The sequence below is a fragment of the Sphaerodactylus townsendi genome, linkage group LG17 (genome assembly GCF_021028975.2).
Source record: "Sphaerodactylus townsendi isolate TG3544 linkage group LG17, MPM_Stown_v2.3, whole genome shotgun sequence".
In the NCBI taxonomy this organism is placed as follows: Eukaryota; Metazoa; Chordata; class Lepidosauria; order Squamata; family Sphaerodactylidae; genus Sphaerodactylus; species Sphaerodactylus townsendi.
In genome coordinates this window covers 15,207,804-15,235,210 of record NC_059441.1, presented here as the reverse complement: position 1 = coordinate 15,235,210, position 27,407 = coordinate 15,207,804, and the positions used below count along the sequence as shown (strand labels likewise).

General features: G+C 47.7%; 1 protein-coding gene across 1 annotated transcript; it reads left to right on the top strand.

Annotated features, from left to right (window-relative positions):
- LOC125424557 (aromatase) lies at window positions 1-26,773 on the top strand. Its single transcript, XM_048481895.1, has 9 exons — window positions 1-145; window positions 5,510-5,660; window positions 8,857-9,011; window positions 10,932-11,108; window positions 13,853-13,967; window positions 16,427-16,541; window positions 19,773-19,935; window positions 22,265-22,506; window positions 26,465-26,773. Exons 1-9 carry the CDS (start codon window positions 1-3, stop codon window positions 26,717-26,719), a joined length of 1,518 nt encoding a protein of 505 aa, XP_048337852.1. The 3' UTR covers window positions 26,720-26,773.
- The last annotated feature ends 634 nt before the right edge of the window (window positions 26,774-27,407 follow it).

The following is a 27,407-nucleotide window of genomic DNA, read 5'->3' as shown; positions in this document are numbered from 1 at the left end:
ATGATCGAGGACTCCTTGAACCCCGGCCACTACAACATCAGCCAGGTGGTTTCCGAGACGATGCCGACCGCCACGGTCCCCCTCTTGCTGCTGATGGGCTTCCTTCTCCTCGTGTGGAATTTCGAGGAGACCTCGTTGATCCCAGGTAACCGGACCTGCGGCCTGGGAGAGAAGGGGGGCTTTGGGAAACGTGAGCGAGGAGGCCTCCCCTTCCCCTTCTAGGAAGCTTGGAGCACCTTCCTTATGAGGACAGGCTGCAGCGTTTGGGACTCTTTAGTTTGAGAGGAGACGCCTGAGGGGATAGGATTGAAGTCTATATAAACGATGCATGGTAGAAAATGTGGACAGAGACATTTTTTCTCTTTCCCACAATATTAGAACCAGGGGCATTCATTGAAAATGCTGGGGAAGAATTAGGACTAATAAAAGGAAACACTTCTTCACTTAAATACGTGATTGGTGTTTGGAATATGCTGCCATAGGAGGTGGGTGATGCACACTCAACCTGGATAGCTTAAAAGGGGCTTGGACAGCTTGATGGAGGAGAAGTCGATCTATGGCCCCCAATCTTGATCCCTCCTGATCTGAGAGACTGCAAACGCTTTAGCAGACCAGGTGCCTGCTTCGGCAGCAGCAGCAGCAGCAGGCCATTGCTTTCACCTCCTGCATGTGAGCTCCCAAAGGCACTCCAGGCCACTGCTAGGAGCACAGAGCTGGACCAGATGGACTCTGGTCTGATCCAGCAGGCTAGTCTCCTATGTTCTTAAGGCCATTGCTTTTCACACCTCCTGCATGTGAGCTCCCAAAGGCACCTGGTGGGCCACTGCAGGAGCAGAGTGCTGGACTAGATGGACTCTGGTCTGATCCAGTGGCTAGTTCTTATGTTCTTAAGGCTTATTGCTTAGCCCTCCTGCCTGTGAGCTCCCAAAGGCACCTGGTGGCCAATACAGGAGCAGAGTGCTGGACTAGATGGACTCCTGGTCTGATCCAGCAGGCTAGTTCTTATGTTCTTAAGGCCATTGCTTTCACATCTGCCTGTGAGCTCCCAAAGGCACCTGGTGGGCCACTGCGAGGAGCAGAGTGCTGGACTAGATGGACTCTGGTCTGATCCAGCAGGCTAGTTCTTATGTTCTTAAGGCCATTGCTTTCACCTCCTGCCTGTGAGCTCCCAAAGGCACCTGGTGGGCCACTGCGAGGAGCAGAGTGCTGGACTAGATGGACTCTGGTCTGATCCAGCAGGCTCTTTCTTGTGTTCTTATGTTCTTAAGCTATAGGGATAGACAAAACCCTTCAAGAGATAAAGCTGGGCGGGTGTAGTGGTTGTCACTTACTAATCTAAATGCATGCTTTCAAAAAGAATCATGACAGGATGCCATGCTTTTGAAGGCCTCTTTGAAACCCGGGCTTTACCCCAGCACAAAGGGTTGCTAGATCCCCCCCTGCCTGTTGGCAGAGGATGTGGGGGAAGGGATGCCAGATCCGAGATGTGGAGGTCAAGCAGTTGTTTTCTCCAGAGGGACTGATCTCTCTGGCCTGGAGATGAGAAGTAATTCTGGGGGATCCAGGACGCACCTGGAGGTTGGCATCTCTACCAGGATCACAGGGCAGCCATTTTAACTCATACCCTCCTTGATCACATGGCTACACTATGCTGTCCCTCAGTGTCCGGCACGCTTTTGGTCTTTTCCCTCATAGTAGTAGGAGCAATCTTTGGTGCACTCAGATGTTATGGACTGTTAAATATTTGTCTCGCCAGCATGGCCAATTGGCCATGCTGGCAGGGGCTGATGGGAATTGTAGTCCATAACATCTGGAATGCCAAAGGTTCGCCACTACGGCCCTACAGTGTATCTGTGACATAGGGGTTAGAAGAGATAGACTCAAGTTCAGCAGCCGCCAGCGAGATTTTCAGGGCATAAGCTTTCGAGACTCAAAGCTTCCTTAATCAGGGGCTGACTCGAGCCAACTAGGATTCTGGGAGAGCCAGGTTCGAATCCTCCCTTGGGTCATTGACCTTCTCTCTCATCCTAACTTAATGCCTCGGGGTTATGAGGACAAAGTCGTGGGGTCTGGGGAGAATTGTGTACAACCTCCAATGTGGTGATGTTCATGGAGCGCAGTGGGATATACGTTTGTAAGTGATAGCTTAAGTTCCTGCTACGTAAAGCTAGTGCAAGAAGTAACAGCTTACTTTTAGACTTCCTGGGTTGCTGCTCTCACAAGAATTGTCTGATTCGTAGAATCATAGAGTTGGAAGAGACCCCCAAGGGCCATCAAGTCCAACCCCGTGCAATGCAGGAACACACAATTAAAGCACTCCCGACAGATGGCCATCCAGCCTCTCTTTGAAAGCCTCCAAAGAAGGAGACTCCACCACACTCCGAGGGAGTGCATTCCACTGTTGAACAGCCCTTACTTTCGGGAAGTCTTCCCTGATGTTTAGGTGGAATCTCTTTTCCTTCCCCTTGAACCCATGACTCCTGGTCCTGGTCTCTGGAGCTGTGGAAAACAAGCTTGCTCCCTCACCAACACGACATCCCTTCAAATATCTAAACATGGCTATCGTGTCGCCTCTCAACCTTTTCACCAAACTAAACATCCCCAGCTCCCCGAGTCTCTCCTCGTACGGCCTGGACTCCAGACCTTTTATTGAGTCTGTATCTCATTGGTCACATTTTTTTTCTCCTGCTCTGCTCCCAAGATCTCAAGGCAGTCTACAGGGTTCTCCCTTTCATTTTATCTGCACAACAACCCCGTGAGGTAGGGCAGGCTGATAAGAAGTGACTGGCCTAAGGCTGCTACCCTGTGAGTCGCGTGACTGAATGGGAATTTGAGGCCAGGTCTAGCCCGGACTGGAGCTTTAACCACTTTAGACTTGGACTTGTTAACCCGGGTGGGTAACAAATCTGCAGGTGGGGTCCAGAAAGAACTTAATAGCTCCATAATCATGGAAAAGCCATCCTGCTGCTGAGATAATTAATTTTCCAATTTAAATCCTTGTGTTAAAAAAACCTCTCTGGACACCGTTTCTCACATCCCATCAAATGCAACCGGATCAAAACATAAAGGCAGCTTTGTATAGAACAGGGGTCTGCAACCTGTGGCTCTCCAGATGTTCATGGACTACAAATCCCAATTGGCCATGCTGGCAGGGGCTGATGGGAATTGTAGTCCATGAACATCTGGAGAGCCATAGGCTGCAGACCTCTGGTATAGAAATACTAGGATGGCAATGGGACTACAATACCCATTGTACCTATAGAAATACCAGGATGGAATGGGAATTGTAGTCCATGAACATGTAGTCCAGGATGTAGTCCAGGATGGGAATTGTAGTCCATGAATATCTGGAGAGCCATAGTTTGCAGACTCCTGGTATAGAAATACCAGGATGTCAATGGGACTACAATACCCATTGTACCTATAGAAATACCCATACAATACCCATTGTACCTATAGGAATACCAGGATGGGATAGGAATTGTAGTCCATGAACATGTAGTCCATGATGTAGTTCAGGATGGGTATTGTAGTCCATGAACATCTGGAGAGCCATAGGTTGCAGACCCCTGGTATAGAAATACCAGGATGGCAATGGGACTACAATACCCATTGTACCTATAGAAATACCAGGATGGCAATGGGACTACAAAATTGTAATTTAACTGATATCCAAAATAAACTTCTCCCAGTAAGGTCTATTCTGTTGAAGTTTTTTACACTTCAGGGCAGTGTTTGAAATGGACGGGAGCTGCTGCCGTTGTCTGAACCCCTGGGACCGGCAAACAACCCATGCACTTTGCACAGAAGGACAAAATATACCCCATTCCCAATCCTAAACTTGTTAGCTGAGTGAGGAACTGATGTCATATGGGCTTGATCCAAGTCGGGCGCTTGGAACCGCACTCTATCCAGAGGTCAAGGCAAAGCGTTCCAGTCCAAGGAAACATTCAGCCATTGAAAGGATGCCTGGGGCAGTGGTGGGATTCAAATAATTTAACAACCGGTTCCAGAGCGGAGGAATCAAATAATTTAACAACTGCTTGTTTACAAGCACTATTTTAACAACCGGTTCTGCAGAAGTGGTGCGAACCGGCTGAATCCCACCACTGGCCTGGAGGCATCCAGGACTTCTAGATGGGGTGGGAAGGGAAGCCCATGCAAAAGGAGAGGTTCAAACTCTGCCGTGTCTGGTGGGGGAGTGTTCCGCGTTATTTGTTTATGTGTGATATACTCCAAGAAAGCAGTTTTGTTCCCCAGCTCTGTAAACAACAAGAGAAGGCCTTGGAATAGCAGCGTTTGGGGAAGGGAAAGATCTCAGATGGATATAATGCCTTAGAGTCCAACTCCTTAACACAGAGTCCAACTCCTCAACAATTTTCTGCTAGGGAACTGATCTCTGTTGGGATCAGTTTTAATTCCAAGAGATCTCCAGGCCCAGTGGTGGGATCCAAAAATTTTAGTAACAGGTTCCCTCGCCAGCCCCCACCCCCTCAGCAAAGGGGGCAGAGGCGTACCTAGGCAAACCTGAGCCCTGGGCAAAACCTGAGTTGGATGCCCCCCCCCCACGGGCAGCCACCCCACCACGATCCCCAAAAAAATTTTTGCACCCGGTCATTTCTAAATCATCATCCCATTATAGAAAATGCCCCAACTCACAAATCTGAACACAGCAATGGTGAAACGCACAGGTTCTTTGATAGAGACTGGTGAGATAAAAGGTACGAAAGGCTGAGAATTCATGAATTGCAGTACCTGAAAGGGATTAACCCAGTTCAGGGAGTTACATTATTAGTTGCAATTGCTATATGGTACCTTCACGTTAAAAGGCAGTAGGCCTCTCGGGGAGGCGAGGGCGTGGAGGTGGGAAAGCGGACCCAATTAGTAACCCCCTCTCGGCACACACAAATAATTAGTAACCCACTTTCGGGAACTGGTGAGAACCTGCTGGATCCCACCTCTGTCCAGGCCCCATTTGGAGGATGGCAACCTTACAAGAAAGTTCTGCTTCCACTTGCAAACGAAACAATTGAAAGGAACGCAGAAATAAAATGCAGGGGAGAGTCCATTCAATAGCCTACAACAGTATCCAAAGCAGCAATTAAATAAATATCAGAGTCCACCACAGGGACTTGCAATGTAGGGAGCAAACATATACAAACAGCAGCCTTATCACACCGAACACAATTCAGAGGTGAGCAAATTCTGACTATTCCCTTCCAAACTTAAAGGGGAAGGGAACCTCAGCTCAAACCCCTCCCCCCTGACAGCAGTAAAACACTTTTGTACAGGGCCCCTTCCGCACCTGCAGAATAATGCACTTTCAATCCACTTTCGCAATTGTTGGAAGTGGGTTTGGCTATTCCGCACAGCAAAACCCAGCTGCGAAGTGGGTTGAAAGTGGATTGCAAGTGCATTATTCCGCAGGTGCGGAAGGGGCCTCAGAGAGTCTTCTCTGCCCGCCAGTATTAATCAATACACGCTGCTTCCGCCTCTCCTCTGCTCGTAGGACCTGGCTACTGTATGGGTCTCGGCCCGCTTCTGTCGCACTGGAGGTTCCTTTGGATGGGTGTGGGCAGCGCCTGCAACTACTACAACAAGATGTACGGTGAATTCATGAGAGTCTGGATCAACGGAGAAGAGACCCTCGTTATTAGCAAGTAAATCTTTGATCTACACAACCAGGAAAACACCTGCGGGGGAGATGGGGCTGGTTCCGGGTTTTGGGGGCCGGGCAAAGAATGCCCACATGTTCCTCTCCCTTCCTTTGCCCACTGTGCACAACAGTCCTAGCAAAGATCGGGCTATGATAGTGACTCCTTGAACATGTTAACCTTCACTGAGACATTTGCCCTCATCAAAGAGCGGCTACTAGCAAAGGATTACCAACAATTGCAGAGTTTGGCCAATAAATCCTCTTCGCCAAGGCACGTGGCAATTCCATTTCTACAGGGAAACCCAGCCTACTATATTGCAGCGCTTACCAACCCCACATATAGGAGAGCCTACATGCTGGCTAGGTTTTATATTATGCCATCCCTGCTCCATAGAGGAAGACTCAAGGGTCTACTGAGCAGTGGTGGGATCCAAAAATTTTAGTAACAGGTTCCCATGGTGGTGGGATTCAAACTGTGGCGTAGCACCAATGGGGCTGGGTGGGGCACGAAGGGGGCGTGGCCGGGCATTCCGGGGATGGGGCATTCCTGGGCAGGGTTGTGGCAAGGACGCAGCCGCTGCACTGGTCCTTGGGCGGGAAACTAATGCACGCAGGCGCAGGCTGCCACGCACGCCGGTGCACCTCCTGCTAGACTGCTTCAAGTTCTGCGCGCTACTGCTGAGAGGAGGGGCGTAACTAAGGCAAAAATCACGTGGCAAAATCACCAATTAGTAACCCCCTCTCGGCACACACAAATAATTAGTAACCTACTCTCGGGAACCTGTGAGAACCTGCTGGATCCCACCTCTGCTACCGAGTGGTAAGAGGATTTACCCCTGCAGTCCTGGGCAGCTGGACTCCATCCCACACTTTCTCCTCCACTGTCCATTTTACCAGAATCTAAGGTCCAGCTTGTTACCACAGGTTATTGACCCTATGAAGAGCTAGATAAAGTAACTATGCTTTTAAACTGCAATGATTTTAACTGTTGTCTCACAGTGGCAAAGTTCCTGGCTGAAGTCTGTAAACTGAATTCATGATTCAACGTGAAGTTTTATCTTATAATTTTAACTGTATCTTATACTGTTTTGTTTCATATGCCAATAAAGGCTTATTGAATTGAATTGATTGCCCACTGCCAGCCAACAAAGTAAAAACACTAAAAATATCAAAAATACATTGTTGCTGCCCCCCAGGCGCGCGCCCAGTGCAATGCTCACCCCCCTGTCCCGTGGTAGCTATGCCACTGCACGCAAGCAGTAATGTCTGCTCAGATGGGCGGCGGCTCTCCAGGGTGTCTAGTAGAGGTCTTTCACACCACCTGGTTCATTAACTGGAGATGCTGGGGATAGAACCCTGGGACTTTCCACATGCCAAGCAAATGCTCTCCCAGTGAGCCATGGCCCCTGTCTAGGGCCCCTTCCGCACATGCAGAATAATGCACTTTCAATCCACTTTCAATGCACTTTGCAGCTGGATTTTACTGTGCGAAATAGCAGAATCAACTTGCAAGCCGTCGTGAAAGTGGGTTGAAAATGCATTATTCTGCATGTGCGGAAAGGGGCCTGGGAGTTTCTCTTCCAGAGAGCCAGCGTGGTGTTGTGGTTAAGAGCAGATGGATTCTAACCTGGAGAACAGGGTTTGATTCCCCACTCCTCCACCTGAGTGGCAGAGGCTTATCTGGTGAACCGGATGTGTTTCCGCACTCCTACATTCCTGCTGGGTGGCCTTGGGCTACTCACAGTTCTCTCCCAACACTCTCAGCCCCACCTACCTCCCAAGGTGTCTGTTGTGGGGGAGGGAGGGAAAGGAATTTGTCAGTCCTTTTGAGTCTCCTTACAGGAGAGAAAGGTGGGGTCTAAATCCAAACTCTTCTTCAGATAGGGTGCTTGCTTGCAAACAGACTTCAGAGCAAATCACATGAACTGGCTCTATACTGAATCAAACTGTGGGTCTATCAGATTCAGTGATGTTTATTCAGACTTGCATAAGCTATCCAGAAATTCAGGAGAAGTCTTCGGCGTTTCCTGCTTTCTGATTCTTTTAATTATAGCAGTAGTGACTAGTTGGTTTATTTTTCAGAATTAGACAAATCTATGAAAAACAGCTCCATGGAAAGATTATTTACCACGATGGTGAAATGGAACCTCCATGTTCAAAAGCAGTACACCTGTTGCTCAGGGCCACAGCATCCCTGTTGTGATCCCTGCAAGAAACAGGATGCTGGATGAAATGGATCTGATCCATCACATCAAGCGTCTTCAGTTCTATATTACGGCACAAGTAGAACGTGCTAGTTCTTAATCCGAAGCAGCTGGTCTTTCTGAGCTGAGAAGGATTTATTCCCTGCAGGGGGTAGTCAGAGGACTATCCCACTGACAGGTCAACCGTGATGCCTTTTGAATGTCAAGGGAGGCAGTAGCCTCCGAAAGGAAAATGCAAGATATGTGAAGCAAAGGAGCCCATGAAAGAAATGTGAACACATCCTAGCTGATGTTTCCTTTGCTGCACCATTGATGGGATAACTGTGGCACTCATGTTTAAGCTTCTAGCTCCCTCTAAGGGAAATTCAGATGAATCTCTTCTAATATAACAGGGGCAGACCAAACCCCAAACAAGATATTAATCAGAGGCGTATTAGATTAGATTATTAATTTGTATACCGCTCTCCCCCAAAGGGCTCAGGGCGGGGAACAACATCACAGCATACCGGTAGAACGATAAGACATAATAATACAATAGGGTTAATCATAACATCAACAATAATAAACAGCCTTATCAAAAATAAGAAGAATGTGGCCTGGTGCAAAATCTGAGCTACACACACACACTTACACACACACACACACACACACACACAGTATTACGACACAATAACAATAATAATACAATGGGTGGCTGCCCCACCACGACCAAACAACGTGTGTGTTTTTTGCACCAGGTCATCTCAAAGTCACCATCACATTATAGAACAGGGATCTGCAACCAATTGGCCATGCTGGCAGGGGCTGATGGGATTTGTAGTCCATGAACATCTGGAGAGCCACAGGTTGCAGACCCCTGTTATAGAACATTCCCCAGTTTATGGATCCGGGGCGGGGGGGAGGAGAGGGGTGTGTGTGTGGATTTTCCACCCCCCAAGTGATTAAATGGCCGCAGCCCCTGCTGTTAATTCACTGCCCTTTCCTTCCCCTTCCTAGATCTTCAAGCATGTTCCACGTAATGAAACACGGCCATTACATCTCCAGATTTGGGAGCAAGCTCGGTTTGAAGTGTATTGGCATGCACGAAAACGGCATCATATTCAACAACAACCCAGCTCTTTGGAAAGAAATCCGGCCCTTCTTCACCAAAGGTAAATAACGTAGGCTGCGATCCTCAGAATATTTCCTTGAGAGTAAGACCCACCTAAATAGTATGGGGGTTATTTCTGAGTAGACCTGCTTAGGATTTCCCCCATAGCGTCTGAACTGCCAACATTAGCATTTATTTCTATTTCCAGCAATGGTATCTGGAATAATAATTAGGGAAATGGTACAATCGTCAGGTCATAAGAACATAAGAGCATAAGAAAGAGCCTGCTGGATCAGACCAGAGTCCATCTAATAATCCAGCACTCTGCTACTCGCAGTGGCCTTTGGGAGTTCACATGCAGGATGTGAAAGCAATGGCCTTCTGCTGCTGCTGCTGCTGCTCCCGAGCACCTGGTCTGCTAAGGCATTTGCAATATCAGGTCAAGCAGCAAGACGCTTTGAAGCACCTGCTGACAGGAAGTACTTCTTCAATGGGGCTACTTACACTTCCTGTTTGAGCAACCTCTGGCAGAAGTTTCTGGGCAGCAAATTAATTTTATTTATATAGAATCATGGAGTTGGAAGAGACCCCAAGGGCCATCCAGTCCAGCTCCCGTCCATGCAGGAACACACAATCAAAGCACTCCTGACAGATGGCCATCCAGCCTCCCTTTAAAAACCTCCAAAGAAGGAGACTCCGCTACCCTCTGAGGCAGCCTATTCCCTGTCAAACACCCCTGACCATCAGGAAGTTCTTCCTAATGTTTAGGCGGAATCTCTTTTTTTGCATCTTGAATCCATTACTCCTTGACCTAGTCCAGTGATGGCGAACCTTTTCGAGGCTGAGTGCCCAAATTGCAACCCAAAACCCACTTATTTATCGCAAAGTGCCAACACGGCAATTTAACCTGAATACTGAGGTTTCCGTTTAGAAAAAATGGTTCGCTCCAAGGCGCGCGTTACTCAGGAGTAAGCTTGGTGGCTTGGCTTTGTAGTCAGTGGCTTTGCTTTGAAGCAACCATGCAACTCTTCCAACGGGTGTTTATCATGACCCTAGGAAGGTTTACTCAGAAGCAAGCCCTATTGCCGAGCTTGCTCCCAGGTAAAGGATTGCACTTTAGTTCTTTGCATGAAAATCAGTGGGGTTTAACAGCGCTTAACAGGGTTACCTACACTGCTTCCCCAAAATTAGGACTTAGATTTAATTCTAATAATCAAGCCAGCCTAGATGTGTGTGGGGGGGGGGGGGACTCTGTTTGCGCATGCCCACAGAGAGGGCTCTGAGTGCCACCTCTGGTACCCGTGCCATAGGTTCACCATCACTGACCTAGTCTCTGGAGCGGCAGAAAACAAGATTGCTTTCCCTTCAACACGACATCCCTTCAAATAGTGAAATATGGCCACCTTCTCTTGTGAACGTTCTCTTCACCAAACTAAACATCCCCAGCTCCCTAAGTCTCCCCTCGTAGGGCATGGATTCCAGACCTTTGACCATTTGGTTGCCCTCCTCTGGACCCGTTCCAGCTTGTCAATGTCCTTCTTGAATGGTGGTGCCCAGACTGGAGTAACTCCTTATAGGGTTGCACTGTAAATTCTTCATCAGGGGAGTCAATAATGGCCCCTTCCGCACATGCAGAATAATGCACTTTCAGTCCACTTTCAGTGCACTTTGCAGCTGGATTTTACTGTGTGGAATAGCAAAATCCACTTGCAAACAGTTGTGAAAGTGGATTGAAAGTGTGTTATTCTGCATGTGCGGAAGGAGCCAAAGATCTGCATTGTCACATCAGAAAGCTTTCTGCATAGCAGCACAAGGCTTCAACGGGCTCAGAGCCGGGCCAATTGCTGTAGGGAGAGCTTTCCACGCTGAAGGAGCCGCCAGAAAAAAAGATCTGTCCTTCGACTGTGTCCCAAAAAATCCAGGGTTTTACCATCAAATTTGATAGATTGTAAGGATTTTCTTCTCCTTTGTGAAATTTCAGCTCTGTCCGGTCCAGGTCTTGTGAGAATGATAGCTATTTGTGTTGACTCCACAAGAGATCACCTGGATCGCCTAGAAGACGTGACGACAGAGCTGGGATACATCGACGCCCTGAATCTTATGAGGTGTATCATGCTGGACACTTCAAACAGACTTTTTCTGGGGATTCCTCTCGATGGTACTATGATTTCCTCCTCCCCTCCCCCCTCCTTATATTTCTCAGTGGTCCCATTTCAAATGTCTAGGAGCCAGCCTGGTGTAGTGGTTAAGAGCAGGTGGATTCTAATCTGGAGAACTGGGTTGGATTCCCCACTCCCCCACCTGAGCGGCTGAGGCTTATCTGGTGAAGCAGATGTGTTTCCACACTCCTGCATTCCTGCTGGGTGACCTTGGGCTAGTCACAGTTCTTGCTGGGTGACCTTGGGCTGGTCACAAACTCTCTCAGCCCCACCTGCCTCACAAGGTGTCTGTTGTGGGGAGAGGACGGGAAAGGAGTTTGTAAGCCACCTTGAGTCTCCTTACAGGAGAGAAAGGCGGGGCATAAATCCAAACTCCTCCTCCTTCTCCTTCTATGCAAATGAAGGGGGGTAAAGACAGGGTAATGAAGCCATCTCTTCCAAAGTTGATTCTAAACCCCTGAATTCTGTTCTGTGTGCCAACAGAGTTTAAAGTTTGTCACAGCCAGGGATGCCAGTCTCCAGGTGGCACCTGGGGATCCCATGGAATAATAGTTCATCTTCAGGGATCAGCTTCTCTGGAGGAAATGGGTGCTTTGGAGGGTGGGCTGGGGGCATTGTTTGCACCCCCGCTGAGATCCCCATCCTCTGAGCAGCAGTGGCATAGGAGGTTAAGAGCTCGTGTATCTAATCTGGAGGAACCGGGTTTGATTCCCAGCTCTGCTGCCTGAGCTATGGAGGCTTATCTGGAGAATTCAGATTAGCCTGTGCACTCCCACACACGCCAGCTGGGTGACCTTGGGCTAGTCACAGCTTCTCGGAGCTCTCTCAGCCCCACCCACCTCACAGGGTGTTTGTTGTGAGGGGGGAAGGGCAAGGAGATTGTAAGCCCCTTTGAGTCTCCTGCAGGAGAGAAAGGGGGGATATAAATCCAAACTCTTCTTCTTCTTCTTCTTCTGCAGGCTCCACCCCCAAATATCCAGGAGTTTCCCAACCTGGGTCTGGCCCTCCTACTGGCCCTCCTACTGGCCCCCTATGCCCCACCAGTGGCCGCGGGGGGGGAGGATTGGCAACCCTACTTGGAGTGCTAAAATGAGATGATAAAGAGGCAGCCCCAAGCTAACCAAGGAGGGGAGAAAACAGTTTCACCCGGACAGATCGGCTAGTGATTTCCACACGGGCATCTCTCCAGCTGTCGTGTTTTGCCGAAGTATTTTTATCACGTTGCCAAGCTGGAGCGGCACCTCTGCGGGGTTTGTGTGGGAGAGAGCTTTGCTTGTTTTCAGGCTGCACGATTTCTCTTCCCTGGCTAAGCAGGACTAAACAGCCCACTGATCCAACAAAACCACTGAGGGATGCTGGCATCAGCAACACACTGAAGGAAAATATTGCGGTGTCTGTTGTGGTTCATCTCTAGCGTGAGAGAGAGTCGAGCCAAACCCCCTTTCTCCACCCTGCCCCCATTGCCAAAGGTTTAAAAGTAGCACAGTCATTTAGAAGTGAGGGGAAAGGGCTCTGCACATGCCCAGAGGCACCATCAGCATTTCCTCCCATGCTCCAATGTTAGCTACCTTCCAGTAGTCCAGTCTAGTATTCTAGGACAGGGAGATAAACTCCGTGGGAGAAACTCTGTCCACCCTCCTGTGTGATTTTGCAAATTTAAGGGGGAGACCAGGCATGTACCTTTAACCCTTTCCTTCCCGAACACTGTCTGTTAGTTGCGGCACACAAAAACATCAGTAGCCACTGGCGCCGTTCCCCATGTCCCCACGCCTCGGTCTCTGCAGCTTGCCAGACCTAAATCCAGGCCCCTTCCGCACATGCAGAATAATGCACTTTCAATCCACTTTCAAAGCACTTTGCAGCTGTGCGGAATAGCAAAATCCACTTTTTTTTAAACAACACAAGCCTTTATTGGCATATAAAACAGGACAAAATTTTAAAACAAAAGGTTAAGAAATACAGTTAAAATTACTAATTTCCAGTATAATACTAATTTCCAGTATAATCAGAAATACAAGGTTAAGAAATACAGTTAAAATTACTAATTTCCAGTATAAAATTTGCAACAGTTTCACAAAAGAGCACATCAGAGCTGTTCAGGAGATTGGGTATCTTATAACACTCTTGCCACTGAGAACATTGCAAGAAAATGGAATTCACTTGCAAACAGTTGTGAAAGTGGACTAAAAGTGCATTATTAGGCATGTGCGGAAGGGGCCTGGATTTAGGTCTGGCAAGCTGCAGAGACCGAGGCGTGGGGACATGGGGAATGGCGCCAGTGGCTACTGATGTTGATGTGACGCAACTAACAGACAATGTTTGGGAAGGAAAGGGTTAAAGGTACATGCCTCCCTCTCCCCCTTAAATTTGCAAAATTACACAGGAGGGTGGGAGTTTATCTCCCTGTCCTAGAATGCTAGCACTAGACTACTGGAAGGTAGCTAACATTGGAGCATGGAAGGAAATGCTGATGGTGCCTCTGGGCATGTGCAGAGCCCTTTCCCCCCACTTCTAAATAACTGTGCTACTTTTAAACCTTTGGCAATGGGGGGCGGGGTGGAGAAAGGGTGTTTGGCTTGACACCGTAATCTGGCTGAGAGAGCAAGTGACTGACCAACACTTACATCTCTTCCATTGTAGCCCAGCGCTCTAACCACTAGGCCGCACTGGCTCTTGGAATTAGCCCTGACTCGACACAAAGCATGGCGTGGGTCCTGTTTACGTCTCTGCTTTGTGATTTCAGAAAACGCCATCGTGCTTAAAATCCAAAACTACTTCGACGCTTGGCAAGCCCTCCTGCTGAAACCCGATATCTTCTTTAAGATTTCGTGGCTGTACAAGAAATACGAGAAGTCTGTGTAAGTAGCAACGACGGGGCGGTCTGTTGTGAGTTGTGCTGTTTCCAAAGGGAAGGTCTTTCCCCGCGGCTGAGGGTGATCCAAGAAGGCTGAGAAGAAGCCACATTTGCATTTGGCCACAGAGCATAGAGTTGCTGGATATATGTGGATTCGTGGCTGGTCCCGCCGACCTCTGTGCTGGCCTCTGGGCCCTTTCTTTGATCCTTCATGTTGGCACTTGCCTCTCTGCTTTTGATGCCTTGCATGTTGGTAAATCAACAAGTTGTTCTGAAGACCTAAGAACATAAGAACATAAGAACATAACCTCCTAGACTTCCCTTCCCAAAAGAACTCTGCAAAAGGGAAAATACAAGCTCTACCTTTTGCCTCCAGGACAGGAGAGGTTCATATATACTAGTGCTGTCCTGGAGAACACAAGAGCCTGGCTGGTTCAGACCACTGGCCCATCTAGTCCACCATCCTGTCTCACACAGCGGCCAGCTGGAGGTCCAACAACAGGGCACAGCGGCCAGGGCTGTGGTGCAGTGGTTAAAAGCAGGTGGACTCTAATTTGAACATAAGAACATAAGAAAGAGCCTGCTGGATCAGACCAGAGTCCATCTAGTCCAGCACTCAGCTACTCGCAGTGGCCCACCAGGTGCCTTTGGGAGCTCACATGCAGGAGGTGAAAGCGATGGCCTTCTGCTGCTGCTGCTGCTGCTGCTCCCGAGCACCTGGTCTGCTAAGGCATTTGCAGTCTCAGATCAAGGAGGATCAAGATTGGGAGCCATAGATCGACTTGTCCTTCATAAATCTGTCCAAGCCCTTTTTAAAGCTATCCAGGTTAGTGGCCATCACCACCTCCTGTGGCAGCATATTCCAAACACCAATCACACGTTGCTTTGACTGCCCACTCCTCCTCGTGAGCAGCAGGCTCTTATCTGGTGAACTGGATTTGTTCCCTCACTCCTACATTCCTGCTGGGCTAGTCACAGTTCGTCCAGAACTCTCTCAGCCCTACCTACCTCACAAGATTCCTGTTGTGGGGCGAGGAAAGGAAAGGCGTTTGTAAGCCCCTCTGAGCCTCCTTATAGGAGGGAAAGGCGGGTATAAATCTCTTCTTTCTTATGTTTCCACCCATCTCTTGTAATCAGAAGTTTGTTGCCTCTAAATGTGGAAGTTTCCTTTCCTCATTATGGCGCACTGCTGCTGGTAGATCTGCCCTCCGCGAACATTCCAATCCCTTTTAAAAAGCTCTCTGTGCCTCTGGCCATTGCTGCATTCTCTGCCAGTGAATTCCACATTTTAATCACTCGCAGTAGAAAGAAATAATTTCCTTTCGTCCATCCTGAATCTACTGCCCGTCAGCTTCGTGGGATACCCTTCAGTTCTAGTTTTGGGGGATAGGGAGAAAAAGTCGTTTGCGTGGCCTGTTTAAAAATACAGCGGCTATAAAAGCCCAGAGACAGAACAGAATCCGTGCAATCAGCACTTCAAAATATAGTCCTTTCCAGGTGTGTGTATGGATAGGAATGGTGGAACAGATGTTCAAGGAGCAGCAGTGGCGTAGGAATTAAGAGCAAGTGCACTCTAATCTGGAGGAACCGGGTTTGATTCCCCGCTCTGCCGCTTGAGCTGTGGAGGCTTATCTGGGGAATTCAGATTAGCTTGTGCACTCCCACACATGCCAGCTGGGTGACCTTGGGCTAGTCACAGTTCCTTGGAGCTCTCTCAGCCCCACCTACCTTACAGGGTGTTTGTTGTGAGGGGGGGAAGGGCAAGGAGATTGTGAGCCCCTTTGAGTCTCCTAGAGGAGAGAAAAGGGGGATATAAATCCAAACAACTACTACTACTCTTCTCTTCCTCCTCTTCTTCTTCTTCTTCATCTCCTTTTTTCTTCTCCTTCTTCTTCTTCTTCTCCTTCTTCTTCTTCTTCATCTCCTTCTTCTTCATCATCTCCTTCTCCTTCTTCTTCTTCTTCTTCATCTCCTCCTTCTTCTTCTCCTCCTTCTTCTTCATCTCCTCCTCCTCCTTCATCTCCTCCTCCTTCTTCATCTCCTCCTTCTTCTTCTTCATCTCCTCCTCCTCCTCTTCCTCCTCCTCCTTCTTCTTCTTCTTCTCCTTCTTCTTCTTCATCTCCCTCCTCCTCCTCCTTCTTCTTCTTTTTCTCCTTCTTCTTCTTCATCTCCTCCTCCTCCTCCTTCTTCTTCTCCTTCTTTTTCTCCTTCTTCTTCTTCATCTCCTCCTCCTCCTCCTCCTTCTTCTCCTTCTTCTTCTTCTTCATCTCATTCTTCTTCTTCATCTCCTTCTTCTCCTTCTTCTCCTTCTGCTTCTTCTTCTTCTTCTTCTTCTTCTCCTTCTTCAAGCATCCGTAGCTGTAAATTCCTTCCCATTCGAAGACCTTTTAAGTGAGTGAGTTGTCTGGGCCTCTTCCAGCGCTTCCAGCGCCTTTAACGGTGAACTGTCCCTTTCTGTTACAGGAAGGACTTGAAAGAAGCCATCGAAATCTTAATTGAGCAGAAACGACAAAAGCTTTCCACTGTTGAGAAACTGGAGGACCACATGGACTTTGCATCGCAGCTGATTTTTGCACAGGTAATTTTATCCGAACGGGACATGCCCTAGAACACACCACGTGCCGTTCTTCCCTTACTTGGGGGGTGGGGATAAAGTCCCATTGACTCGATAGGTCCATTGGTTCCTATTTTTCCCTTTGCAAACTAGCAATGAGCCGATTTCCCTCATTCCATGCTTTTATTGCTTGTGCATTATTGTTTTGCCTACATTTTGCCCAGTGGTGGGATCCAAAAAATTTAGTAACAGGTTCCCATGGTGGTGGGATTCAAACTGTGGCATAGCGCCAATGGGGCTGGGCGGGGCACGACGGGGGCATGGGCGGGCATTCCGGGGGCAGGGCATTCCTGGGCGGGGCTGTGGCAAGGTCCTTGGACAAAAAACAAATGCATGCAGGCGTAGGCTGCCATGCACGCCGGTGCACCTCCTGCTAGACTGCTTCAAGTTCTGCGCACTACTGCTGAGAGGAGGGGCGTAATGAAGGCAAAAATCACGTGGCAAAATCACCAATTAGTAACCCCCTCTCGGCACACACAAATAATTAGTAACCTACTCTCGGGAACCTGTGAGAACCTGCTGGATCCCACCTCTGATTTTGCCCTGCCGGACTTTCCGTTAAAGTAGGCAGTCTTCTAAAATTCATTCCAGGATTCGGTCGCGCGCTGTTTTGGTTCAGTTTTCTGTTCCTTATAGGGGTGATTTGATCGTTCTTTCTCTTTAAAAAATCCAAACTCAAAGCTATCATGTTCTTATTGACTGTTTCTCCAGAAACTCAAGACATCAAGGCAGCGGTGGGATTCAAATACTTTAACAACTGCTTGTGTACAAGCAGCATTTTAACAACCGGTTCTGCCGAAGTGGTGCGAACCGGCTGAATCCCACCACTGCATCAAGGTCTTTCTTATTGAAATTGTCCTGGTGTTTGTGAATTTCAGTTGCCTCCCTGTGCAGTCTGACATAGAAAGATGCCTGCATCTGTGGCTGGTTAGGAACAAGATCCACCAGACCACGGCCACACAGCCCGGAAAACCCACCAGAACCAATCAGCTAATAATCACAGAAAACCAACACGCAGATCTGTGTTGCATTCAAATAAAGATTGTATTCATAAATAATAAACTATTTTAATTTTACTTATGAAGCCAGGTTTAGGGCTGCTATTCAGAGGAAGGCAGCGGCGAGCAACTTCTGTTAGTCCCACCACTGCATCAAGATCTTCACACACTAGGACCGTGGTGGCGAACCTTTGGCACTCCAGATGTTATGGACTACAATTCCCATCAGTCCCTGCCAGCATGGCCAATTGGCAGCAGGCTGGCAGGGGCTGATGGGAATTGTAGTCCACAACATCTGGAGTGCCAAAGGTTCACCACCACTGCACTAGGATGATTTGCTTGCTGTTTCAAATGGGCAGGTTTGGGGGTCATTTTGCCTACGACTAACAGCGTTTGTCTACGACTAACAGCGTTTGCCTACGACTAACAGCATTTGGGACATGCTCACTGTCTGTTCATTGCTGGGCTCATGTATACTCCAGAGCTGTTCTGAACAATTCCTTGCTAAAGACACCGAAGCGATCACTATCCAATGTAGCTTCTTTTCTTTCCAGTGAAGTAGTATGTCTCCTGTCGGATGGATCAGATCTGCTCTGGTCTACTTATCTGGCCTGTCCTTTTAAGGGGGCGGATAAGCAGTGTTTTCAAAGGGATTTGCTGTTTGTCTGCAGAGCTTTTCTGTACATAAACGCATGTGCTGATTTTGCACCTGCGCCTTCGACGATGTTAATCAGCAGGCAGAACTTTACAGTCCAAGGCCCCTTCCGCACACGCAAAATAATGCGTTTTCAAACCACTTTCCCAACTGTTTGCAAGTGGATTTTGCTCTTCCGCACAGCTTCAAAGAGCACTGAAAGCAGTTTGAAAGTGCATTATTCTGCATGTGCGGAATGAGCCCAAGTTAGAAGAGTCAATGAACAGGCAAAACGGGCAAAGCAAGAATGCGGGCTAGCCAAGAAAGGCAGCTCTCTGCTCCACACAAGACGCTGCCATCTTTTGTAGGTTGATTTGTGTTGTTCTTGCATGGGTGACAGATGGGGTGAGAGACAGAGACAGCTGTTTGGAAAGTAAATTACATGAGATGTCCAATCACTTGAGATACAATTTAGAACCATTTCAAGGATTCCAAAACAAACAAACGTTTTTTTTCAGGCGTTTGAGAGCGAGGCGGGCAATCTGCAAATGGAAACAGGTGTGTTCCTTCCACTACTAGGTCCTTCGGTTATATCTTCGGTTCTGCTCTGTACGTTGAATTTTGCTGAGGCCGCCGACAGGCAAAGGCATTTCACGGGCACGTGAAAATGGCAGCAAACTGTACATGCACAGTACATGCTGTATACAAATTCAGCTTAAAAGGAAAGGAGCGACATAGAACATGTTCACTGTATTTGCAAGCGAGACCAGGTCACTCAGAATCACAAAATGCGGGGGTTTTCCACACGCTTATTGTTGTTGCTTGTGAGCCTATATTGCAGCGGTGGCGAACCTATGGCACGGGTGCCACAGGTGGCACTCAGAGCCCTTTCTGTGGGCACACGTGCACAGAGTTCATCATGGGGTGGGGGTGGAAAATCACCCCCCCACACACACATCTAGGCTAGCCTGGGCAAGATCCTTTACCTGGGAGTAAGCTCAGTTGCTGGCAATGGGGCTTGCTTCTGAATAAACCCTCCTAGGGTCATGATTCACCCATTCGAAGCGTTGCACGGTTGCTTCACCAAGCTTACTCCTGAGTAACGCATGCCTTGGAGCCAACTGTTTTTTTCTAAACTAAAACCTCAGTATTCAGGTTAAATTGCCATGTTGGCACTTTGCGATAAATAAGTGGGTTTTGGGTTGCAATTTGGGCACTTGGTCTCAAAAAGGTTCGCCGTCACTGCTATATTGCATTGAGTTATCTGGAGATACAGGGATGTAGCATCGAAGCAACCACTAGAGGGAGAAAAACATGTGCAGAAAAGAAAGAAAATGACACAATACAGCTGTATAAGCGATACAAATAAGAGTGCAGAAAAGAAAGAAATTTGGACAAGTTTCCAAGAAACTACACCATCACCTCTGTCCATCACCTCTGCCCGTGACTTTTCACCTGGTCTGAAAGCATCATCACAACATGGTCTCCGTGTGGTTGATTTTGCCTGACTTGACAATATTGTTGTCCGCTGAGCTCAACAGACACGGTTGTTTCACACTGCAGAGCCGCGGGGAACTAACGGGGGAGAACGTGAATCAGTGCGTTTTGGAGATGCTGATAGCTGCCCCGGATACTCTCTCGGTGACCCTCTTCTTCATGCTGGCTCTGATTGCTGAACACCCTCAAGTGGAAGAGGCGATGGTGAAAGAAATACAGGCGGTGACAGGTAAGAGGTTTGTTGACTGTGGAAGAGGACAGCAATTCTAATGATCTCTTTTCAAAATCCCAAGCAGCACCAGGGTTATTCCTTTCAACGACCGCACGTAAATAACACCTTCTCTGAGAAAGCCAGGCTAACATTGTCCTCTTAAACCAGTGGTGGCGAACCTATGGCATGGGTGCCAGAGGTGGCACTCAGAGCCCTCTCTGTGGGCACTTGCGCACAGAGTTCATCATTTGGGAGGGGGGTAGAAAATCACACCCACACCCACATACACACATCTAGGCTGGCCTGGGCATGATCCTTTACCTGGGAGTAAGCTCAATTGCTGGCAATGGGGCTTGCTTCTGAGTAAACCCTTCTAGGATCGTGACTCACCCATTTGAAGCGTTGCATGGTTGCTTCACTAAGCTTCCTCCTGAGTAACGAGTGTCACGGAGCCAACCGTTTTTCTAAACTAAAACCTCAAATTGCCGTGTTGGCACTTTGTGATAAATAAGTGGGTTTGGGGTTGCAATTTGGGCACTCAGTCTCGAAAAGGTTCGCCATCACTGTCTTAAACAATCAGCTAATATGTATTGTCGAAGGCTTTCACGGCCGGATTCAACTGGTTCTGGTGGGTTTTCCGGGCTGTGTGGCAGTGGTCTGGTGGATCTTGTTCCTAATGTTTCACCTGCATCTGTGGCTGGCATCTTCAGAGGTGTATCGCAGAGAAAAGTCTGTTTCACACAGTGTCTAAGTGAGAAGGAAAAGTTCAGTGTGGTATATTGTCCATGTCCCAGGGTGGGGAACCAATCGTTAAGTGTTTGGGTGGAACGTGCTATGCAAAGGTGTGGTTGAGTGCATTGTATTGTGGGTGGGGTTATCAGTGCATTTTTTAAGCACTGGGAGCCAGGCTTTGCTAATTTTTAAAGTTTCTTCTTTCTTATTGAAATTGTCCTGGTGTTTGTGAATTTCAATTGCCTCCCTGTGCAGTCTGACATAGTAAGATGCCAGCCACAGATGCAGGCAAAATGTTAGGAACAAGAGCCACCAGACCACGGCCGCACAGCCCGGAAAACCCACCAGAACCAATCAGCTAATAATCACAGAGAACCAATACGCAGATCTGTGTTGCATTCAAATAAAGATTGTATTCGTAAATAATAAACTATTTTAATTTTACTTATGAAGCCAGGTTTAGGGTTGCTATTCAGAGGAAGGCAGCGGCGAGCAACTTCTGTTAGTCTCCTGCCCTCAAAATTCTGCAGGGTCACCACAAATCAACTCCAGTTTGACGTTACTTCTCACATATTTGGATGATTGGCTCTGTCCAAGATGGCTGGGTCTTTGAATTGTTAAAGAAAGAAAGAATGACTTACCAGCCTCGCTTCTGGCCCAGATCTTTTGTACTTTTTAATCTCTCCATGTCAGAATTCGAAAGCAAAACTTGAAAAGGGTTAGCATTAAAACAAGAGCTCCAAAACGGCAACTACAAATGGCCATTTCCTTCCAGCTCTTACCTCCCAAGGGATATAAGAAACCAGCAGAGGCGTTCCTCCCATTGGGCAAAGTGGGCAGTTGCCCTGGGCGCCGCCTTGTGGGGGGCACAAAAACTGCAGGTTCGTCTGTGGGATTTTTGGCCTGCAGAGGGCGCGGTTTTTAGGCTAGCAGCACCAAAATTTCAGGGATTTTTCGGGAGACTATCCAGATGATATCACCCAGGTTTGGTGAGGTTTGGTTCAGGGAGTCCAAAGTTATGGACTCCCAAAGGGAGTGCCTCATCCCCCATTGTTTCCAAATGGGGAGCTAATAGGAGATGGGGGTACACTCTTCGGAGGGTCGATAACTTTGACCCCCCCTGATCCAAAACTTCACCGTAAAATTCCTGCGGTGGTATCATGGAGTAGGATCTCATGCAAAGATACTCTGTACCTTTTGGTGCCAAGCTATCTTAATAATTCCTCACCCCGACAGCAGGCACCCCCTGACAGCAGGCATTTCCCCAGATTTTCCTTTTAAATCCACTCCCTTCCTGCAAATCCTTGTTTTCTTTATTTCTTTTATTCTCTCAATGCCTAATAAAGGTTATTATTACTATTTTGAAAGCATTTTGACAATGTTTTCAAAAAAAATTTCTGCTGTGTTCAGATTTGTGAGTTAGGGCATGTTCTATAATGTGATGGTGACTTTGAAACGACCTGGTGGAAAAAAATTTGTGGTTTGGTCATGGTGGGGGAGGGTGGCTGCCCATGTGGGGGGGCATCAAACTCAGGTTTTGCCCAGGGCTCCAGTTTGCCTAGGTACGCCACTAGAAACCAGAGACCAACCTCTTTGTCTTCCTTCCGCCCTAAAGGTGACCGGGACGTCCAGAGTGAAGACATGCCGAAGCTCAAAGTGGTGGAGAATTTCATTCACGAAAGCATGCGATACCAGCCCGTGGTGGACCTGGTCATGCGCAGAGCCTTGCGGGATGACGTGATCGACGGCTATCCTGTGAAGAAAGGAACCAACATCATTTTGAACATCGGACGCATGCATAAACTCGAGTTCTTCCCCAAGCCGAATGAATTCACCCTTGAAAATTTTGAGAAAAACGTAAGTTGTTCGCACATACGTCGGAAAAAAAATACTGCTTAAGGGCCCACACTTCAAGATGAGAAATCAGTCCTGAACAACTGTGTTCACTCTATCCATTCATGGTAAATATACATCCTACCCCTGTTCACAAAACAGGGTGGTCATATGAATCAAGAGAATTTGCATTCACTACTGTGTTTCCCCGAAAATAAGGCAGGGTCTTATATTAATTTTTGCTCCAAAAGATGCGTTAGGGCCAGTGGTGGGATCCAAACATTTTAGTAACAGGTTCCCATGGTGGTGGGATTCAAACTGTGGCGTAGCGCCAATGGGGCGGGGCTGTGGCAAGGACGCAGCCGCTGCGCCGGTCCTTGGGTGGGAAACGAATGCACGCAAGCACAGGCTGCCACGCACGCTGGTGCACAGACTGCTTCAAGTTCTGCGCACTACTGCTGAGAGGAGGGGCGTAACTAAGGCAAAAATCACGTGGCAAAATCACCCATTAGTAACCCCCTCTTGGCACACACAAATAATTAGTAACCTCCTCTTGGGAACCTGTGAGAACCTGCTGGATCCCACCTCTGGTTAGGGCTTATTTTCAGGGGATATCTTATTTTTTTCCATGATTTTGCGCACACACATCCCCCATGTGACCAGATCAGCTGCGCTGGGGAATCTGTAACTAGGGCTTATTTTTGGAGTAGGGCTTATATTTCAATCATCCTCCAAAAATCCCAAAAAATCTTGCTAGGACTTATTTTCGGGGTAGGTCTTATTTTTAAGGAAACAGGGTAGGTAGGCTATTGGTACACACACCTATAATGACTGGGAAGGGTTGTACGAAGTACAAAAAACCTTTACTAGGCATAAAATGTGAAAAGACAAAAATCTCAGCAGATTTTTGCAAACTGATTAGGACATAATAGGTTAGATATCTCTTACCATCAAAACCTGCAATAGAGACTGAGCTGCGTTCCCCAACGCCAAAGGATCGTTACTATTCAGTAGTTTTACAATGCTTGCTTTTGGAGAGCAGTTAGGTATAAACCAGTGGTGGCACTCAGAACCTACGGCGCAGGTGCCAGAGGTGGCACTCAGAGCCCTCTCTGTGGGCACGGGCAAACAGAGTTGCCCCCCCCCCCCCCCATACACATCTAGGCTGGCCTGGGCCGCTGGGCTCGATTATTAGCATTAAACCTAAGACCTAGTTTTGGGGAAGCAGTGTAGATGATCCTGTTAAGCGCCGTTAAATCCCACTGATTTTCATTCAAAGAACTAAAGCACAATCCTTTACCTGGGAGTAAGCTTGGTTGCTGGCAATGGGGCTTGCTTCTGGGTAAACCCTCCTAGGGTCGTGATTCACCCATTGGAAGAGTTGCACGGTTGCTTCAAAGCAAAGTCACCGACGACCACCAAGCTTACTCCTGAGTAACGCACGCCTAGAAATGTTTTTTTCTAAACTAAAACCTCAGTATTCAAGTTAAATTGCCGTGTTGGCACTTTGCGATAAATAAGTGGGTTTTGGGTTGCAATTTGGGCACTCGGTCTCGAAAAGGTTCGCCATCACTGCTCTAGCAGATAAAGGGGAATTACCAAACCGGCCCTGTAGTAGAGCTGGAGGAAAAACATTACCCGTATATACTCATGTATAAGTCGACCTGCATATAAGTCGAGGCCCCTAATTTTACCACAAAAAACTGGGAAAACTTATTGACTCGCGTATAAGTCAAGGGTGGGAAATGCAGCAGCTACTGGTAAGTTTCAAAAATAAAAATAGATACCAATAAAATTACATAAATTGAGGCATCAGTAGGTTAAATGTTTTTGGATATGTATTTCAAAGAAAAACAGTAAACTAGCTTTGTAAGTGGAAAAGAGGGTCAACAAGAACAATATGTTATCAACAACAACTTAAAAGTACAAAAACCTTAGCTCCATAAGCAACCAAGGAAAAACACAAGAGTTAAAATCCTTCAGAGCTGGATTCCTCATCATCATCTGTATGTCCAAATGTAGCCCAACTTAGATTTTAAGAGGGATATTATCAGATATGGAAAATCTACTATTGGCTTCCATTGTAAACAATGGGGCATGGGGCACCCCTTTTGGGGGTCCATAACTTTGGATACCCTGATCCCAAACTTCACCAAACCTGGCTGGTATCATAAAGAGGTTCTCTTGATGATAGCAGCCACGTTTGGTGAAGTTTGGTTCAAAGGGTCCAAAGTTATGGACCCCCAAAAGGGGTGCCCCATCTACTATTAGCTCCCATTGAAAACAATGGAAAATGGGGGCACCTCCTTTGGGGGTCCCAAACCAAACTTTACCAAACATGCCTGGTATCATAAAGAGACTCTCCTGATGAGACCAGCCATGTTTGGTGAAGTTTGGTTCAGAGGGTCCAAAGTTATGGGCCCTCAAAAGGGTAGCCCCATCTACTATTAGCTCCCATTGAAAACAATGGAGAATGGGGGCACCTCCTTTGGGGGTCCATAACTTTGGACCCCCAGAACCAAAGTTTACCAAATTGGCTGGTATCATCAGGAGTCTCGTCTGAGGGTACCCTGAAATTTTGGTGCTGCTAGCATAAAAACTGCGCCCCCTGCTGGCCAGCAAAGTAAAAACACACAAACATTTTTAATGATCCGAATATAAGTCGAGGGGAGCTTTTTCAGCATTAAAAATGTGCTGGAAAAGTCGACTTATTCACGAGTATATACGGTACATCAGGCTCTGGTAAAGGCCCATCGATGCCTAGGATCGGAAAGCTGCAATAAGTATGCAGCCATCTTGCCAACCTCTGAGGTAATACCAAGGTATAAATGGGAGCATGTTGTTCTTGCTTGACGCAGTAAACGTTGTTGCTCTTGATTAAGGAGCCTTGTTTTAATTACCTGGAAAGGGTTGTAATGAGATCACAATGGTCAGAATGAGAGAAGAGATTATTATACTTGACATCTTGTGCGTATTGCTTTGGCTTAGCAGAAATCAAAAGACTCATGCCTGATGTGGGGGGGGAAGCTTTGACTATCCAAAGCTTATCCCCTGAACATCAAGTTGTTGTTGTTGTTGTTGTCGTTGTCGTTGTTATATTTATTTATTTATTTATTTATTAAATTTGTAGGCCACCTCATCCCCGAAGGGCTCAAGGCGGCTCCCAACACGGCTGTTCCCGACAGCAAATAATACAGCATAAAAGTTAAACCATTAAAACTCAGCAGCAATCAATCAATACATTAAAAACAGCCAGATTGTGTAAACACATGTTGGTCTCTTAAGGCACAGGTGTCAAACTCGCAGCCCTCCAGATGTTATAGACTACAGTTTCCATCATCCCCTGCCAGCATCATGCTGGCAGGGGATGATGGGATCTGTAGTCCATAACATCTGGAGGGCCGCGAGTTTGACACCTATGTGTGGCTGGACTTGAATCAAGCTGCTTGGCCAGAGACCAACATGGCGACCCTCTGTCAGTCACAAGCCTTTATTGGCATAAAATAAACATACAAAATCAGCATACAAAATTTGCCCATTATTGCTCACAATTATAGACACTGGTACTAAAATACTAAATACTAAAATATATACATGGTCCTTCTGTAACTATAGGACATTCCTTCAGCTAAGTTAACTCACTTAAACGTCATCGGATACTGACAGAAGCTAGCAAAATTACTGCTGGCTATATGTGGTCATAATACATAGACATTGGTTGGTATTCATCTAGACTTACGTCTGTTATTGTTAGCAGAAATTTTGCTACATTCTCACACACTGTGGGATCCATGTTGTTCAAAAGCATAGGTATCTTAAGAGCATCAGTTAAATTGTTATACAGAAATGGGATAAGTGCAGATTGTGACATTCTGATTTTTGCAAACCTTACACAATGAAAGAGGGTATGATCGAGTGTCTCCACCTGACCCATATTGCATGGCGACCCTCTGAAATGAAATCCGCTTTGGCTTTTGCGCAGGTCCCCCACCGCTACTTCCAACCCTTCGGGTTTGGTCCCCGGGGTTGCGTTGGGAAGTTCATCGCCATGGTCATGATGAAGGCCATCCTGGTCTCCCTCCTCCGAAGATGCAGCGTCCAGACTCTAAAAGGCAAAGGTCTCCACCACATCCCGAAAAACAATGACCTGTCCTTGCACCCCAACGAGCAGCAGCCCTTGATCGAGATGGCGTTTGTTCCCAGGAGGAAGGTGGCCAAGAACCAGGAAGCCAAGTAGAACCACCGCCGAAACACCCAGAACTTCCTGAACCCAACGAAAAACTGTCATCCATCCCAGGTGCCTCCATCACTCACATGCTCCACAGAACGAAATTTTTGGTTGCTCTGAAGACGTTGACAATGCTGGCCGCCGTCTGGCTGGCTCGGGTCACTTTTCGAGACACGTTCCTTCCAAGGAGGTGAAAGAGAAGCAGTAAGGGAATTATCACGCGGTCGGCTGAGAAATGCCTGGGCAAACGGCTCCTTCAGGTAGAATTGTGCAAACTGCTCCTTCAGGTGGAATTATTGCATGGTCAGAAGCCTCCAGAGCTGTTTGTGCGAGCCCAACAGAGCCAGAAGCAGAGGTGGGATCCAGCAGGTTCTCACAGGTTCCCAAGAGTAGGTTACTAATTATTTGTGTGTGCCGAGAGGGGGTTACTAATTGGTGATTTTGTCACGTGATTTTTGCCTTAGTTACGCCCCTCCTCTCAGCGGTAGCGCACAGAACTTGAAGCAGTCTAGCAGGAGGTGCACCGGCGTGCATGGCAGCCTGCGCCTGCGTGCATTCGTTTCCCACCCAAGGACCGGTGCAGTGGCTGTGTCCTTGCCACAGCCTCGCCCAGGAATGCCCTGCCCCCGGAATGCTCAGTCACGCCCCCGTCGTGCCCCGCCCAGCCCCATTGGCGCTACGCCACAGTTTGAATCCC

Coding starts and splice junctions, on each gene's coding strand:
- LOC125424557 (XM_048481895.1), top strand. CDS start 1: ATGATCGAGGACTCCTTGAACCCCGGCCACTACAACATCAGCCAGGTG. Junction 146..5,509: donor GGAGACCTCGTTGATCCCAG/GTAACCGGACCT, acceptor CTCTGCTCGTAG/GACCTGGCTACTGTATGGGT. Junction 11,109..13,852: donor TCTGGGGATTCCTCTCGATG/GTACTATGATTT, acceptor TTGTGATTTCAG/AAAACGCCATCGTGCTTAAA.